Source organism: Euleptes europaea, chromosome 16 (assembly GCF_029931775.1).
Source record: "Euleptes europaea isolate rEulEur1 chromosome 16, rEulEur1.hap1, whole genome shotgun sequence".
NCBI classification, from domain to species: Eukaryota; Metazoa; Chordata; class Lepidosauria; order Squamata; family Sphaerodactylidae; genus Euleptes; species Euleptes europaea.
Window position 1 is genome coordinate 37,625,941 of NC_079327.1, and position 18,654 is coordinate 37,644,594.

The window sequence follows — 18,654 nt, forward strand, 5'->3', positions numbered from 1 at the left end:
GCCAAACACCACAAATATTAAGTTATCTAAAATGAAAGAGTATTATGGTTATGTTTTATAGTCTCTGTACAACAGAAGATGTGGGATTTGTGTCCCCTTATAAATAAAGTAGTTGATGTTTTCTAGAAAATGTACATAAATCTAAGCCTGACATGAAACAAGTTGGTCAAACTGCATCACAGCAGGAATGTTAGTACAGAATAAATTCTCCCAGGCATGCGGGTTTGGCTTGAAATCAACACTTTATGAAACTTGGTGTACAAGAAATATAAACATTGATGTATTATTACTTCATAGTATTTTTTCATACTGCTCACTTTTAAAGAAATGAGCAAAGTAGACCCTTCAGAACCACCAGAGACTGAGAAAAATAAAGCATCACTGTTTACTAAAGTTACATGGAATGACATCAGCACTGCCTAATCTATGCCAGTTGCAGAAATTTTACTGTCTACTCACTTAGCACCTCAAAGATACTAGAAAATGTCAGGAGTTCCCAGCATTTTTAAAAATTATCTTATCACGAGTGAGGGGGCCTTTTCAAAGACCTTTTCAAAGGAGGGGGGTAGGCCTCCTCCTGTGCCATATACCTACCCCAGGGCACTATGTAACCTGTTGTAAAAACCTGAATGCCCTACCGTACACATGGTAAGAGACTTTTTAAAAACTCCCAGCATATTATTTAGATAGGGCTTTAGCATGAGAGTCTAATTCCAGTTTCCATAAAATAATCCCTCCCCCCTTAACAGGGAGGGTGTTTTTTTAATACCCTCACTCTATTTTGATGCTCAGAATAGGAGTTGAATATGTTTCTTAGCTTTTTGATCCTTCTTTTCATAACATTTCTGATGGAAGACTGTTTGCTAAATAAAAGTCTTCAGAATGTTAAATATAATCTTATTTTAAGAGGAGAGGAATTTTTAGAAAAGGTTGCAATTCAAAGTACAGTACTGAAAAGGGGGAGGCAGAGAGACAGGGAAGTAAAGGGATATTGAAAAGCATGCGTTTGTTAAACTAATTCAGACAGGAACATACAAAGAAAAGGAATATACAGTAAAGTTTAGAGTCAGTTATGCTAATATTTCTGGAATATTACTTACTGGAACCGAGGACAGTAAAAATAAATATAGGTTTAAGAGGTAATAATGTTTACAATAACACCTGTTCATACACTGTTCAGTAACCTTTTTAAAATGTACTCATTGACAGCATTTTTACCCTGCCTTTCTCTGAAGGTGGGCTTGCCAACTGCCACTCATTTACTGCTAATATCATGGTTTCTATAGTCAACTATTTTTTCTTAGTTTGCCAGCTGGCAAAAATTAAGATGAGTTTAGGTAGTCTAGGATATTGCATTTATTTCTTGTAATTTCTTTTACAACCAACACTATCCAGTTATGCATAAAACATTTAAAGTTCTCAAAGCATCACAATATGTTTAGGTTAAGTCTTGAATTTATTTCAAATTTTCTCCAAAGATCCATTTTCCCCAAACTGATAAAAGGGTGGTTCCCTAACTTCAAGATGTCTCAAAACCTAATATTTTAAAATACATCGCATGTTAAAATATTTACTATAAAATCACTCAAGAATGCATAACAGTAGAACTGTCACACAAGAAAGTAAAGCAAAGCTAACAAATATTGGCTCGGATACTTTCAGGAGGACCTATTTCCAAATAGTTGTTTAGATCAAGGTGCCAGGCCCAACTGCCAACAGACAAGAATAACTCTTCTAATATGTGGATTTCCTCATGAAAGGAAAGACGTTGTAGGCATTATTCTAACGAACAGGCAAATCCATAAGGTCCCTTAATTGGAAATTAATAATTCTATAAATCTCAAAATAAAAGGCAAGTACATGGGCCAGATTAGCGATGTGTGTTGTTCACACGCCTACCACATTCATGTTTCAAGGTGCAAAACTCTTGTTAAAGTGTAAAAGTGGGTGCACAGGTGAAAAAAAGCTCCATCTGCCCCGTGTTGATCACCAGGGTACTTTTCTCCCACCTAGCCTGACTATCAGAATCATGCCATGCTGTGAGAAAACTGCCTGGATCAATCAACGGTGTAGATGAGATTAAGCAAAAGAAAATCCAGCTCCTCTCCCTCACTAACACGCTCCTTTTCATGTCAAAAGGCGTCCAAAATGAGTTGTAGTTTAACACATGGTATTGCGTAAACAGACCCTGTATAAGCAATAGAAACAGCAAGCAGACCACCACCAACCCCCACACACACAAAAACAAGACAGCTGATAATATCAACTGCAACCCACAGTTTATCTCATCTACTCTAGTTCAGATTTTCTTAACTAGGACGTTTTAACTTCATAGGATGAAGTAGGGAAAGTGCTGTTAATCTGCATAGGCCTGGGTGACTAGGAAGGCACCCTAACCAGCTATTATTTTCAATGCGAGGTGATGGCAGATGTCAGCAGCTTTAGGCTGAGCATTAAACAGCAAGCATGTACATTACAGCTGCATCTGTAACCAAATCTGCAAATGCAGGGAAAGGTGAGGTGTCAGTACCAAGGAAGGTAGAGCATTCTCCTCTTCCAGAACATGTCCTGGGGCTTTAAAACCTTGCTAACCAATAATAACCAATAACCAATAGAGCCCCGTGGCACAGAGTGGTAAGCTGCAGTGCTGTAGTCCAAGCTCTGCTCATAACCTGAGTTTGATCCCAAAGGAAGTTGGTTTCAGGTAGCCGGCTCAAGGTTGACTCAGCCTTCCATCCTTCCGAGGTCGGTGAAATGAGTACCCAGCTTGCTAGGGGGAAAGGGAAGTGACTGGGGAAGGCACTGGCAAGCCACCCCGTAAACAAAGTCTGCCTAGGAAATGTTGGGATGTGACGTCACCCCATGGGTCAGGAATGACCCGGTGCTTGCACAAGGGACCTTTACCTTTTTAACCAATAATACCCATTTGGATTTACATCCACAGTACAGAAAAAGTGAAGGGGTATCAACTGCCTTCTTTTTTTCTTTTTTTTTTACAAACGTGAGGCAAACGCTAAGGGACACCAGCTATTTCGTAAGCACTAGGCATGACTTTGTGACCTCTTCCTAAACCCATTTTAGCATCAGATGTGCACACAACGTCCACGTACTGAAGACAGCAAACCAGCAGCGCAGTTTGTGGGGGGGAAGTAGAGAAAGCAGTTACAGGCCCCGAAGTCTTGCCCAGGGGGCCGTGAGCTCGGAAGGGGACGTGCACGCGTTGGATAGGGAGCGGGATACATTTGGGAGGCCAAAGCATTGTGTGCAGTGCCTTTAGGGCAGAGTTTGGCACCACCTCGCTTCGCCTTTGCGCTGCAATATAAGGCCCGAGGAAGAAAGCCCCTTCTGGATAGTTTACTAGGAAAGGACTGAAGTCCATGGGTACGTTTAGTTCACGAAGTGGAAGGAAAAAGGAGGGGAATAAAACCCAACCTAAAAACAAAAGCTGGGTACCCAAGGTAGGGTGAAAAGAAAATATATATAACTCTATGTATAAATACTGAAAGTATAATTTTTTAGAAGTGCTATATAAAAGTTAAAATTACTTAAAAGCATTAAAATAGCACAATGGCATTTCCTGAGGTTGAAAACTATAACCACATTTTAATGCTTTTAAATAATTTTAACTTTTATATAGCGCTTCTAATAAATTATATTTTCATTATTTATACATAGACATATATATTTTCTTTTCACCCAACCTTGGGTACCCAGCTAACGTTTAGTTCACCCCGCCTTCTCTGACGACAGCGGAGTCAGACTGAGCAACACAGCGGCGATTTAAATCATCTCTGCTGTGCGGGGGGTGGCAACACTTGCCGACCCCGGCTGAGTCCTGATGCCCGCTTTTTCCCACCCTTCCATAGATCCTGTAGCCCTGACCTGGATGGCCCAGGCTAGCCTGATCTCGTCAGACCTCAGAGGCTAAGCAGGGTCAGCCCTGGTTAGTCTTTGGATGGGAGACCACCAAGGAATACCAGGGTCGCTGTGCAGAGGAAGGCACTGGCAAATATCAAAAGCTCACTTCAAGTTAACATGTCACAAGAGACTGTGGCTTAGTAACAGAGCATCTGCTAAGCTACGCCTGGAGGTTTTCCAATTATAGGCAACTTAAGGGTCCCTCTAGGAGGGAAGGCAGCATGGCACAGCCTGATCTCATCATATCTCAGAAGCTAAGCAGGGTCAGCCCTGGTTAGTATTTGGATGGGAGACCACCAAGGAATACCAGGGTCGCTGTGCAGAGGAAGGCAAATGCTAAGCCACTTTTGAATGTCTCTTGCCATGAAAACCCCATAAGGGGTCGCCATAAGTCGGCTGCGACTTGAGGACACTTTACACACACACACACACACACACACAGATCCCGCACTCAACCCACATGGGAGGTTTTGCCTTGGGTTTCCCTCCATCTGAATTCTCAAAACTCTGCATGGGGGCTTATTGTTGAGTTTTGAGAATTTGTCTGGGGGGAAATGTGCACTGGAAGTGCGGCAAACTCCAGGCCAAAACCTCCCGTGCGTTTTTGCCCGGTCCCGGCGCACCCGAGCTCGGCTCGGTAAGAGGCAACGACCTGCCTCGTCTCCGCAGCCCCTAAGGCCATTTATTCATACAGGACAATGATTAGCACATTACCTTTGATACTTTTTGCAGGACAATGACTCAGCTCAAACCTAACCCCCTTCTGACTATATATTATTCTTCCTACACACTTGACACTGAGAAACACTGTCCTTCAGTGTTACTCCTCCGAAGATGCCTGCCACAGCTGCTGGCGAAACGTCAGGAAAGAAAATACCAAGACCACGGTCACACAGCCCGGATAACCTACAAGAACCAATATTCATGGAAGGTTTTGCCTTGGATTTGTCACTCTATAGAGCAGTGGTTCCCAACCTTTTTTTGACCAGGGACCACTAGGACTTTTTTGTTCAGTGCAGGGACCCCAAGGTTCAAAATAAAAATTCAGAGAATTTGAAAATAAACTTTCATCATAGCTGTCAGTTAAACATTAAACTTAGAATAACATTTGAATATATATTTTTATAATAGAGAACTTTTAATTGAAAATATTAATTTATTATGGGTTTATAACTTTGTTTCGCGGACCTTAATTGAGTTCTCGCGGACCCCTGGGGGTCCACGGACCCCTGGTTGGGAACCAGTGCTCTAGAGATTTAAAAAGAGAGACAAGAAGGGTAGTGACGTGTGACAGCCCGACCTACTTGTAACCCTGAACCTACTGATGGACTACTTTGTCTGACGGCGTCTCTGTGAGTGAGAGAGAGGACCTGAGAGTTGAAATGGTCTTGTCTCTCTAGACCCCTGGTTCCCAACCAGGGGTCCATGGACCCCCAGGGATCCGCGAGAACTAAATTAAGGCCCGCGAAACAAAGTTATAAACCCATAATAAATTAATATTTTCAATTAAAAGCTCTCTATTATAATATATATATATTCAAATATTATTCTAAGTTTAATGTTTAACTAACAGTTATGATGAAAGTTTATTTTCAAATTCCCGGAATTTTTATTTTGAACCTTGGGGTCCCTGCACCGAACAAAAAAGTCCTAGTGGTCCCTGGTCAAAAAAAGGTTGGGAACCACTGCTCTAGACGCACATTTTCCCCATCCCCAACTCTGCAGGGGGGGGGGGGCTTATTGTTGAGTTTTGAGAATATGGATGGGGGGGGAGTGCATCTGTGTGTGTGTGTGTGTGTGTGTGTGTGTGTGTGTGTGTGTAAAGTGACACACACTTATGGCGACCCCCTTTTGGGGTTTCCATGGCAAGAGACTAACAGAGGTGGTTTGCCAGTGCCTTCCTCTGCACAGCAGCCCTGGTCTTCCTTGGTGGTCTCCCATCCAAACACTAACCAGGGCTGACCCTGCTTAGCTTCTGAGATCTGACGAGATCAGGCTAGCCTGGGCCATATTCAGCTGTGTGTGTGTGTGTGAAGTGCCGTCAAGTCGCTTCCGACTCATGGCGACCCCTTTTTGGGGGTTTTCATGGCAAGAGACTAACAGAGGTGGTTTGCCAGTGCCTTCCTCTGCAGAGCAACCCTGGTCTTCCTCGGTGGCCCCCCATCCAAACACTAACCAGGGCTGACCCTGCTCAGCTTCTGAGATCTGGCGAGATCAGGCCAGCCTGGGCCGCCCAGGTCAGGGCGGAGCGCACCTGGAGAGCCGCAACCCCCAGGCGAAACCTCCCGTGCGTCAAGGGTTCGAGAGCCGAGGGGATGGCGCGGGCCCCACTCACCTGTCTTGCCAGGGCAGCCCGGGCGGAGGCGGCGGAGCAGCTGCTGCAGGAGGACGCGGAGGCCGATGTAATAGACTCGCAGGGCGGGCAGGAGCAGGGACAATGGGGACATGGCTGCTCTGCAACGCCGCGGCTCTCGGGATGCCCGCCTCCTCGCCCTCTTCCTGGGCGCGGGGAGGGAGCCTGGCCGCCCACCCAGCGCCGGGGAGGGCCGGAGCCGCGAGCCTCGGGCCACTCCCCGCGGAAGGGAGAAGGGAGAAGGGTCCGCCTCGCCTCGCCTCGCCTGCCCGCCTTCTCCGCCCTCCTGGCTCCTGGCCGGGCATGTGCGCCGCGCCGCGCACCGCCGGCTCCTCTGGGCAGCGGCGGCTCGGGCTGGAGCCCGAGCTCTGCGGTCCCCGTTTGGGACAGTCCTGGAGGCGGGGCGGGGCGCGTTGCCAACCCAAGGGATGCGCCCAATCAGCCCTCCCGGGCAGAGTTTGGAGAAATTCAGATGGGGGGGCGTGTGCACCGAGAGAGGCCACCTCCGAGGCGAGACCTTTCGCCCAAAGTGGGCTTTCGTGTCACTGGAGCCGTAGGACGAAACTCCGGTCATTAACCACACGCCGGCTCTAGAGCTTCCAGCTGTCTCCTCCTGTCAGTGTAATTCACAGTGGGTCGCCGTGTTAGTCTGTCTGCAGTAGTAGAGAAGGGCAAGAGTCCAGTAGCGCCTTAAAAGACTAACAAAAATGTTTTCTGGGAGGGTAGGAGCTATATACCCTAAATATACCCTATTTTCTGGTAGGGTATAAGGTCCAGTAGCGCCTTAAAAGACTAACAAAAATGTTTTCTGGGAGGGTAGGAGCTATATACCCTAAATATACCCTATTTTCTGGTAGGGTATAAGGTCCAGTAGCACCTTAAAAGACTAACAAAAATGTTTTCTGGTAGGGTAGGAGCTTTCGTGAGCCACAGCTCACTTCTTCAGATACAGCTGGAACGTGAATCCATCTGTCTTTAATTCACAGTGGGTAGCCGTGTTAGTCTGTCTGCAGTAGTGGAAAAGGGCAAGAGTCCAGTAGCACCTTAAAAGACTAACAAAAATGTTTTCTGGGAGGGTAGGAGCTATATACCCTAAATATACCCTATTTTCTGGTAGGGTATAAGGTCCAGTAGCACCTTAAAAGACTAACAAAAATGTTTTCTGGTAGGGTAGGAGCTTTCGTGAGCCACAGCTCACTTCTTCAGATACAGCTGGAACGTGAATCCATCTGTCTTTAATTCACAGTGGGTCGCCGTGTTAGTCTGTCTGCAGTAGTAAAGAAGGGCAAGAGTCCAGTAGCGCCTTAAAAGACTAACAAAAATGTTTTCTGGGAGGGTAGGAGCTATATACCCTAAATATACCCTATTTTCTGGTAGGGTATAAGGTCCAGTAGCGCCTTAAAAGACTAACAAAAATGTTTTCTGGGAGGGTAGGAGCTATATACCCTAAATATACCCTATTTTCTGGTAGGGTATAAGGTCCAGTAGCACCTTAAAAGACTAACAAAAATGTTTTCTGGTAGGGTAGGAGCTTTCGTGAGCCACAGCTCACTTCTTCAGATACAGCTGGAACGTGAATCCATCTGTCTTTAATTCACAGTGGGTCGCCGTGTTAGTCTGTCTGCAGTAGTAAAGAAGGGCAAGAGTCCAGTAGCGCCTTAAAAGACTAACAAAAATGTTTTCTGGGAGGGTAGGAGCTATATACCCTAAATATACCCTATTTTCTGGTAGGGTATAAGGTCCAGTAGCACCTTAAAAGACTAACAAAAATGTTTTCTGGGAGGGTATGACCTTTCGTGAGCCACAGCTCACTTCTTCAGATAGCTCATAAACTACCAGAAAATATTTTTGTTAGTCTTTAAGGTGCTACTGGACTCTTGCCCTTTTCTACCCTGTCTGTATAGACTGTCTTGTTTGTTTACTTCAGGTCCGTTAATCCAGATTAACCCTAGTGATCTCTGTACTCTCACTGAACGCGGTGTACATAGACTTGTACTTCACAGTGGGTAGCCGTGTTAGTCTGTCTGCAGTAGTAGAAAAGGGCAAGAGTCCAGTAGCACCTTAAAGACTAACAAAAATATTTTCTGGCAGGGTATGAGCTTTCTTAAGAAGTGAGCTGTGGCTCACGAAAGCTCATACATACCCTGCCAGAAAATATTTTTGTTAGTCTTTAAGGTGCTACTGGACTCTTGCTCTTTTCTATACTGAAAGTGTACTGAAAGTGTTAATAGGCTCTGCCTAATCTGATAGCTACATCCATCCTGCATCTACGCTAGTGTTAATAAAGCTTCAAGATCGCTTTACTCTGTATTAACTAAAAGATGCCTGCGTTCTGTTTTGCATTCATCACCACTGCAAATGCAGAGGCGTACATATTGGCAACAGAGTTTCCACAGGGAAGGTTTGTGCACATTTACCAGCATTCGCTAACATTTTTCCTGCATTCTTTCCCTGTTGTTCCATAGGAGGGTTTTGGAAGGCTTAAAACACTTGGTAATTGCTATAGCTTTATAGTGGTATGGCATGTAAAAAGGCAGCTGCAAGGGGCTGACAGAAGGAAACTGGGTCGAACATAAAAGTGACCTTTGAAAATATACACCTTCCCATCCAGATGCCGACTGCACTGCAACCCCTGCAGTCCATGAAATGATGCTTTTGAAGATCAGGACCCCCAAGGACTGTGTGGTGTAGGGTTACCGACCTCCAGGTGAGGGCTGGAGATCTGGGATTACAACTGATCTCCAGATGACAGAGGTCAGTTCCCCTGGAGAAAATGGCTGCTTTGGAAGGTGGACTCTGACATTATACCCTGCTGAAGTCTCTCCCCTTTCCAAACCCTGACCTCCCCAGGCTCCACCCTCAAATCTCCAGGTATTTCCCAAGCAAGAGCTGGCAATTCAAGAGTGGCATGTGACACAGCAAGCAGTAACAGAAGGGGAATATTGGCAGAACTTGCTGCCACACACATACACACACAGAGATCTCTTGTGCAAGTCATGAGGGTCTTCCACATTTCTCTGTTTGCTGGCCTTCCGTGATGTCTTCCACACGGGGCTGGGATCTTGTGCAGATAAAACAAAGTACAGCAGCAACAGAGTTCAATGCTTGTAAGGAAGCAGAGTTCCCTCCCCCTGCTTCCCCACAATGTTGTGGTGCATTCGTGTACCTCTGGGGTTTCCCCCAGCTTTTCTCCAATCTTTCTCAAACCTGCTTTGCTCCAAAGTTTTGAGACAGATCACAGTAAATCTGGGATGGCTGCTGGGTGGGTGGGTAAATTTGGATTTTCTGGCCCACATGCCAGCTATTTCCCTTGACCTTGTCCCTGCGGCAGACATTTTCCCCACCCCCAACATCAGAGGTCTTTTCTATTGGTAGTAGAATACTATCATATCAATATAATGTTTTAACAATAGGTTCTGTGAATGCTTGGATTTCATTTTTATAGTAAATCTCTAGCTTCTTCCCTTGTGGAAATACAAGGGGGAAAGCATATCTTCACATATTTTACTTTTTTAATGAAAGCTGGGAATTCAGAGAACCTGTTACACCTATACAACTGTGTATTGATACAATATTTTTCTGCCAAATTTACCAAAATAGTGCAAAAGCTATGGTGGCGCTGGGGACTGGGGCAGGGAAACTGTGGGGAAACCTATCATGTGGAGCTCCTGTTATTGCTGTACTTTATGTTTTGTCTGCACAAGATCCCAGCCCCATGTGGAAGGCATTATGGAAGGCCAGCAAACAGAGAAATGTTTATTTTTAAGGCAAGAACTTCTAATGCAATCGTTCTATGAACAAAGGTGTAAGGCTTCTAGATCTTTCATTAAAATGTTTCAGAGCCTACTTCACACCATTTCCCACACTTCTAATTGCTGTCAAAATGAAATGAGCTATATAACATATTGCTATTGTTACCCTTGGATAAAAGAGATACCAGAAAGTAAAATAGGCATCTTAGTTCAACTCTGCCTTCAAAAGATGAAGATAACAGTTACTCAAGTTAAAAGAACAGCATTTTCCTGCTCTTTCTTCCTGTATTCAGTTGATCAAGCACCTCTCTGCCACCCGAAGCATTCTCCTAGGCACATTTAATTATGCTAATTAATCAATAGTTCTTGAGTTTGTGGCTTAATTACAAATTGAAGCAGGAACTGCATGTTTTATTTCTTACAGGAAAAGCATTAAATTCCTGCCTCTCACACTTTCCTTAAGATACTTCACTTGCTATGATTCATATATTTACATTCATTCAATTTTTAAAGGATGTGTCCCTGAACTCTGGCAAATAGGACACAAAATGGCAGAGCCATCATGTTCCTCCATTGGCTGGTTCCATGCTAGGTTTGACACCTCTGACCTGGAAAATTACCGGAAATTGGGGGGGGGGTGCCTGGGGAGGATGAAAATTGGACAGCAGAGGGAGCTCAGCAGGGATGTGATACCAAAGAATCTGCCCTCCAAAGCTGCCCAATTCCTCCAGGGTCACTGGTTTCTTTGGTTTGGAGATCAGTTGTAATTCCAGGAGAATTCCAGGACTACCTGGAAGTAGGTAGTGACAAGCCTATGCACACAAAGGCATAAGACAATGACCCCACTGTGGAAGCAGCAGCAAGCAGGGTGGAGACCGGTGCAGCATCCACACACACCATCTCTGCACCACTCAGTTCATGCACTGCCCTAACCCCTGCCCCACTCCTTCCCCTTCATCAGGTCAGCACAGAAGCACCAATGCTACAGATATCCTCCTGCTTTTGGCATCCCCCACTCTCCCTTTAACAGCTGAGAGATGGCTCAGCTTTTAACACAAAACAAGCCCAATAAAGGACTTGAGGGTGATGGTTGTTGGAATTTATTTAGCTGTACCCTCTTCCCAGATTATCTGCGGACAGAGCTTCCACACAGAGGCTCTGCCTACACCCACCATGCTGTTTCACCTTTATGTTTTTCCTTCTTAAAGGGGAGAGCCTCAGGAGCCCCATGCGTCATGCTTGGAAAGAGCACAATATCATTTGGAGACTTCTAAAAAACTCAGGAGGGCAAAATACTTATGTGGAGGCAACCCTGTGCCATTTCTGGAAAAATTAGGCAAAGTCAGCTCTGTGGAACTTACCATTAGGGTACTGGAAAATGGTGGCAGCATGACAGTGGGTAAGAATTTCGCAATTCTAAATGAGGTGGATTGAAATCAAAGGCACTAGATCTGTGAGGGATGCTGGCATATTATAGGCGTATTGCTATCCATGAATCGACCTATTGCTGTTACAGGTCAATAGCAGTTGTAGAGTTGACCTCAGTTTGTTTGAATTACCTAGATTCAAATCCTAGTGTTTGCTCAATTGGTCTAGAACTGAACATGATTATTTAAAGAATGGATGCAGGTTTTGAGTGTAATCCCATGTCGACAAATCTACTGGTTAGAAGTATTGTTACCCATCAAAACCAGGATTAGAACTTCTTTATACTGAAGTGTTCCACTTTACTGATCTACTGCATTTTAAGTTATTGGGTCTGTCACAGTTCCTGCATTTCAACGTTAGTTAGTTTGTTATTTATTTAACTTTTTTGCTGTGCAAGAGTAGCACTAATGGTGTCTACTGACAAGTTGCACCAGTGCAAGAAGTGACTCTTGTGGACATCATGTTGACCTGCCCTTAGTGCTGGCTGCATAAAGATGCCCTCCATTGCTAGATTAATTATATAAGTGAGAAACCATAGCTCAGCAACCTATGCAATGCATCTCAAATAAATATGTTCTGAAATGAACTCTGGAAGTTAAAAATAATATTTTGCACTGGGGTTTAAATAAAAAAAATTCCTTGTAAAGAAGCTTAACTCTGATCAAAAGCCCCTTTTATAAAATTACAAAGAAGGAGTCATTTTTGCATTTTTTTTTCAGATCTCCAGATGAGAATTATCCAGGTTTAAATATAATGCCATGTGTTTGAATCAATGTGAACTAAAATATTTCTCTTCTTTTTTAAAAAGTACCCTTTATAAAACAGTCTTGAATTGTACATTTAAAGAGTGTTTTACCAGTATGTGTCTATTTAGATTTTTAAATTATTGTTCCTCTAATTTCTTCTAGATGCATCCTATTTCCAGACATAAACCAACAGCCAGGGGAGGCTGAGCCGTTAAGGCAAATGGGGCAATGCCCCGTCAACTCAGGCCTGTTCTGTGACAGCCCCTGGTCGGCCTGCCTCCTTACTTTCTTCCACAGACAGTGCAGGCTATCAGCTAAATAGTCAGTCGTTCTTGCCTTTGTTTGACTCAGCCCTGCAAGCAAGCAAGCCCCGTTTTTGACGGCCCATTGGATATAATGGGAGCCAGGAATGCCAATTGAATTGCATGGGCTCCATTGAAATACATTACAACACAAAAACAGTTGCAGTGAAAATGGGGAACGAATTTTGGATAAAGGTCTCTGGGCCCAGACAGACTGCTCTGGGACTGGAATGATGGGCTGCAGAGTGTAATGATGGTCCTTGGGAGTAGCATGATTGTTCTGGGACTGGAATTACAGGACCTCGAATGAAATGATGGTCCCTGAGAGCAGCAAAAGCATTCTGGGCTTCAAATGATAGGTGCCAGAGTGGAATGACGGCCCCTAGCTGTAGCATAGGATTAACAGCTCCAGGTTGGGGATATATGGAGATTTTGGAAGGTGGGGTTTGGGGAGGGACTTCACTGGGGTATAATGCCATACAGTCCACCTTCCAAAGTGGCCATTTTCTCCAGGTGAACTGATCTCTGTTGCCTAGAGATCAATTGTAAAAGTGGAAGATTTCCAGCGCTCACCTGGAGGTTGGCAACCCTAGAGTAGCATGGGTGTTCTGGAACTTGAATGACAGTCCCCAGAACAGAATGACAACCCCTGGGAGTAGCAGAAGTGCTCTAGGACTGGAATGACAGCCTCCAGAGTGGAATGATGAGCCCTGGGAGTACCTTGAGTTTCTGGACTTGGATTGACAGCACCCAGAATGGAATGACAGTCCCTGGGAGAAGCAGAAGTGTTCTGGGACTGGAATGACAGGTCCCAGAGTGGAATGTGATTTAAATCAGTGTAAGGTATTTTATTCCACTCTAAGGTTTGTTATTTCAAGGGCAGAGCACTGATTTCAATCACAGGGCCCGTCATTCCACCCTCAGAGCTATCATCCCAGTCCCAGAACACTTCTGCTACTTCCAGGAGCCATCATTCCACTTGGGGAGGGGGGCTGTCCTTCCAGTACCAGAGCACTTTCTCAGGGGCCATCATTCCACACTTGTACATGTCATTCCAGTTGCAGAACACTTCTGCTACTTCCAGGGGCCATCACCTGGGATTACCAAAAACTGAAATTACATGCTAAGGTCATTTAAAATTACAGATCTACGATGAAATCTTGAGGAAATTAATTTTTAAAATAAAATTCAAAAATCTAGCATTGACATTTAGCTCTGATAAACTGAGTGTTTTTCTATTGTTTCTGGTTTTTTCCCGATGAACTAGCACGGCCCATGAGATCTAATGTTTACATTCTAAGTCTGAACAAAACATCATACAATCACATTCTTTTTCATGTTGCAGAAAAACACTGTTCAGTAATTACCAGCATGTGCTATACCTACTACAGCATGTGCTATATTGGAATTGAAGAGATTAGTGAGAACCATTTCATGATAGTGTTAGTGTTATAAGAAGGGCAGGCTGAGAAAAAGAGGATTCACAGGTATGTGTTGGATAAGGAACTGATCTCTAGTTCAGTTGTAACCCCAGAAGAGCTCTAGACCCCACCTGTAGGTTGGTAGCCCTATATTGTAATAAGACCCAAGCATATGATTTCCTTCTCCTCATACAAGATACAGTGACCATATCCTAAGCCTCTAGTGAGTGGGTGCATTAAACTGTTCATGAATAAATACTTAAGAATCAAAATCCTAGGGAGGGATAAGGGGGGGGGGAAGCAAAACATCAAAATTCAGTATCAAGAAAAGTTTGATGCTGTAACTTGTATAAATTATGCAAATTAAGCAATCTAATATTTGCTCATTTTGCAGAGCTGATTTTGTTTCTGCTAGGAATGGAGAGGTGCAAGAACACAGACAATGGAAAACTGTTCCCTGACTTCTGGAAATCCTGCTGAAATGTCTTCTCTGCTTAGGAGGTTGGAAAAGGTGGTAATCACTTTTCAGCCATAAGGACCATAAGACTAGTTTGGTTTGTATTATGAATATTCTTGGGGTTCTGAATCCTGCACCCAGTTACATGCTTGTGTGGAATCACAGAATGCATACAGACCCATCAACAGATCGGTGCACATTTGAGACTTTTGTGGACTCTACCTGCTTTGGACTTCTATTATCTTCATCAAGAATGTATAGGAAGGGATGTAGGTGCAATTTTTTTACCCTGAAAATCATGCTAGGGTGAAATGAGGATAGTTTTTCCCCATTTGCAAAAATGATATGTGGACAGATCCAACATCTTCTTACTCCAGTTTTCAAAATGTAACCCCCCAATATCTGACAAAAATCTGCATAAGATTTAATCACAGCATGTTGCAAGTTTGAAAAAATACATAAACAATCAAAATTGCTACACATATGTGCTCACTTTCTGCCAGAGTAGTAGGAGTATAAAAAGATACAGGACTTAATAACTGGATTTAATTAATTAATAATTAAAATTAATAATACAATTTTGGAGACAACTTAATTGTTGCAATATTCATTTCAGCATGACAACCATGGAGGGAGCAGGTAACCAGGTACATATGCTTTAAGGCACAATTGTACCAGACAGAAGTCATTAAAATGCTACATTCCAAAACATTACCACACAAAAAAATAGTTAGCTTGTGCTACACACATGGCCTAGACTTCAAAATAAAGTAATAATATCGTACTCAGCTATTTAGTAATGTGTCTTGCCTCCTACCTCACTTTTAGTTAAATACCACTTGGCTCTTCAAATTTCTTTTTCTATTATTTCTTTCACTGTATGCGGAAAAGCCAATGTTTATGTTCCCGTGAGATTTGTTTTGCCTTCTGTCTGAAGCACCTGAAAACTGGTAGTGTAAATAGGAGTGTTGAGAGAGCTAACTCCAGAATGCTTAAACAGTATTCCATGATGCCCAATCAGTTTGGGCAGCTGAACTTGAAAGCAATATAGATTTTAAAAACAATCACTACAGAGTGATTGTGAGAAAGCAAACACAACGATACAGTAAACAAGGTTATTTTTATTCTCCACCATACTGGACTACTGCATCTATTTAAGATGCTTTGTACATTGACCAGGATAGGCGACAACTTCAACTTGCTACTTTTTTATTTAAAGACAAACCATCTTCCATAACAAAATCAATGCTTATATCTACTCTTGATGAAATGGTAGTATAAGTGAAAAATCTGCTCTAGCAATGTAACTGCATCAGCATATGGCTAGTTTGCAGTAAAAATGAATATTTTCTTAACTTTGAAGACAACTAGGTCATGACTTGGTGTGTAGTGCAATGATTGATCAAATATATTGGCAGTTATGCTATGAATGTTAGCTAATATTGTTTTTTTTTTCATGTTATATATGGTGTAATTTCTTTGCACAATCATTTAGCATGCCAAGCCATTTTGTGTAGTGACCAATAAGAATATGCCTAAAAATCCAGATGGAGATTTACTGCTTATTTAATATTTCAAAATTATTTGGAGAATATCTGACAGCTATGTTGTAGAAGGGGTTTCAGAACCTATCGAGGGACTACAGGCCCTGTTCACTAACTGTATCCGTCAAAATATTCTCCATGTATTTTTTTCCAATGCTGTCTAGTTTTACATTTTTTATTTATTTCTGACACTTCAGGGAGAAAGAGACCTTGCAATTAATTTTGAATCCTTCACCCTTTAATTATCTTCTGTTGCTACCCAGCATTTTTAGTGCCTTGAGAGCTCTGTAATAACCTGTTTTGATTTATGGGCATAAAGATTTACCCATGCTGGGAGGTAAGTTTTGCATATTATTACTGCTTATTTCTGCAGAATCATCTCACTAGATTATTACATGCATACCAATGAATGTATTTAAAGATGACTGAATTGTTTATTTATTTATGCATTCATTCTTATATCTTGCCCTCCCTGGCGAAGCCAGGCTCAGGGCGGTTCACAACATAATCACATAATAAATACAATAACATTTATAATAAAATCACACTAAAACAGTTCCTATGATAAATAAAAGCCAGCCCCCCAAAACACCATCAATAAATGGTATCAACAATAAATATATAAGATCATGGCACTCTTAGTAGCATATATGCTGCCGCAAGGCCTGCAGGCAGTCAGATCCCCCCACATTAATGGTCAGTGATAAATTCACAGAACAAGATGGAGGTAGAGGAGGGAGGTTCAATGCAGAGGTGCTATTGTAAGAATTCTATGTCTGTGGGACCGGGGGGGGGGGGCTGGCCATTTAACTTTCTGGGAAGTTCCCTCTGGGCTACTGGGCTACTGTCCAGAAGTAAATAGAGCTGGACTCCAGCAACTCTGCTGGGGCCTCTTTGACTTGCATCATTCAGTGACAAGTTTTGTCATGCCCCCCTCTGACCAGCCCTGTGACTCAGACTTGGAGTCTTCAGGGAAGGAGTCAAGGCTAGGGTTGCCAGGTCTCCCCTGGTCACCGGGGCGGGGCTGGGGGCGGGGATTAATGTGTGCTTGCATATGCGATGTCATCACTTTCAGGTTTACCCCAGAAGCACCTGCATCGCACACAAGAGAGACTTAGCCCAGTAGTCCTCAGCAGAAGCCCCAACCTCGAAGGCAACAGAATGGTAACCTTGGGGGCAGCATAGGTTGCCAGGTCCCTCTTCACCACCAACAGGAGGTTTTGGGGGCGGAGCCTGAGGAGGGCGGGGTTTGGGAAGGGGAGGGATTTCAATGCCATAGAATCCAATGGCCAAAGCGGCCATTTTCTCCAGGTGAACTGATCTCCATCGGCTGGAGATCAGCTGTAATAGCAGGAGATCCCCAGCTAGTACCTGGAGGTTGGCAACCCTAGGGCACCAGGGCCCCCAGCAATGGGGGCAGCAGCAACTGCAGCAGAGACAACCAGCCGCGGCCAGGCAAGATGCCTCCAGAGCAGCACCATCCCGACCAGCCCCACCCACTGCCAAACAGCAAATCAGTGGGGAAAGGGTAGGGTTGCCATGTCCCTCTTTGGCACCGGTGGGAGGTTTTTGGGGCAGAGCCTGAGGAGGGTGGGGTTTGGGGATGGGAGGGACTTTAATGCCATAGTGCCCAATTGTCAAAGTGGCCATTTTCTCCAGTTGAACTGATCTCTATCAGCTGGAGATCAGTTGTAACAGCAGGAGATTTCCAGCTAGTACCTGGAGGCTGGCAACCCTTGGAAAGGGGGAGGAGGGGAGGAAACCCGGCCAGAGGCCTGAGGCTGCAGAGTTGCTCCTCTGCGACCTCCACAACAGCAGTCTGATTTGGCGGCTGGCTGAACCCCACCCTCAGGAACCACCTTCCCTGAGGGTCTGGCCCTACAGAGAGCACCCCAAAAGTGATGTTATTGCACCATGTCCATGTGCCCACATATGCAGATCAGGCCCCCTTCCTGCTTTTGCCCGCCCACCAGCTGAGGGTGGGTGGGCAGCCGGGTTCATTGGCAAGCATTTGCCCACCATAACTAGGCAAATTGGAACCTTAGTCAAGGCCAATAGCCAAGGAGCACCAGATGAATCAGAGAGGCCCTACCGAATATCTAGAACAGTGCTCTGAGAGTACAATTTCCTCGCAGGATGTATCTAGAGTACAGTTCAGCCTCAGGAGCTCCAGCACCTGCTGGCAGTGCAGCTGGGCCCAAATAGCTTCCAGCCTACTGAAGCTGAGGCTTGGGATGACTGCCTTACTGTATCAACAGTCTGCTAGGTGCAAGCCTTGTACTCCAGCTCCAGGGTTGAGGGCTTTGTACCATTCTGAGGAAGCCTGACTGGCCTTGACTGCAGAGTGCAGGACAACAGTAAGCAGTCTCAGCAGGACTTGTCCAAAGATTTTGGCCACCCAAGCTACCACCACCAGCCCATGCAGCCCAAGACATCTCCCACCCTCATTGTAACTCTACCCCTTGCTGAGTCTTGGGAAGGCGAGAAGACAGTGCTGGCTCTCCTTACCCTTCTTTCCCTGCACAGTGATGAGAAGCCATCACCAACCCTCCTTACCACCACTCCCCCACATTTAGGTGAGGTGTGGTGGAGGTACGAAGGGGCCAGCCTGCCCCCACACACACACTGATGGAAGGGGAGTGTCCCCAGGATCAGGCCACAATGGTGCAGGGGGCAACAGGGCTGTTTGACACCCTTCCATCACTGCTGCTGTAGAGCCACCAAGTGGATAGG

The 18,654-nt window shown here is 44.4% G+C and overlaps 1 protein-coding gene across 2 annotated transcripts in view; it reads right to left on the reverse strand.

Moving 5' to 3' along the window:
- The window catches only part of LOC130488297 (E3 SUMO-protein ligase ZBED1-like), a 134,564-nt gene extending 128,199 nt beyond the window's left edge, over window positions 1-6,365 (reverse strand). Inside the window, exon 1 of one of the 2 annotated variants that reach the window (XM_056861947.1) lies at window positions 6,254-6,365. In XM_056861947.1, coding sequence (XP_056717925.1) covers window positions 6,254-6,365 — 112 coding nt within the window. The remainder of the gene's footprint in view (window positions 1-6,253) is intronic. The other variant, XM_056861948.1, reaches the window with a different exon arrangement.
- Window positions 6,366-18,654: the final 12,289 nt, after the last annotated feature.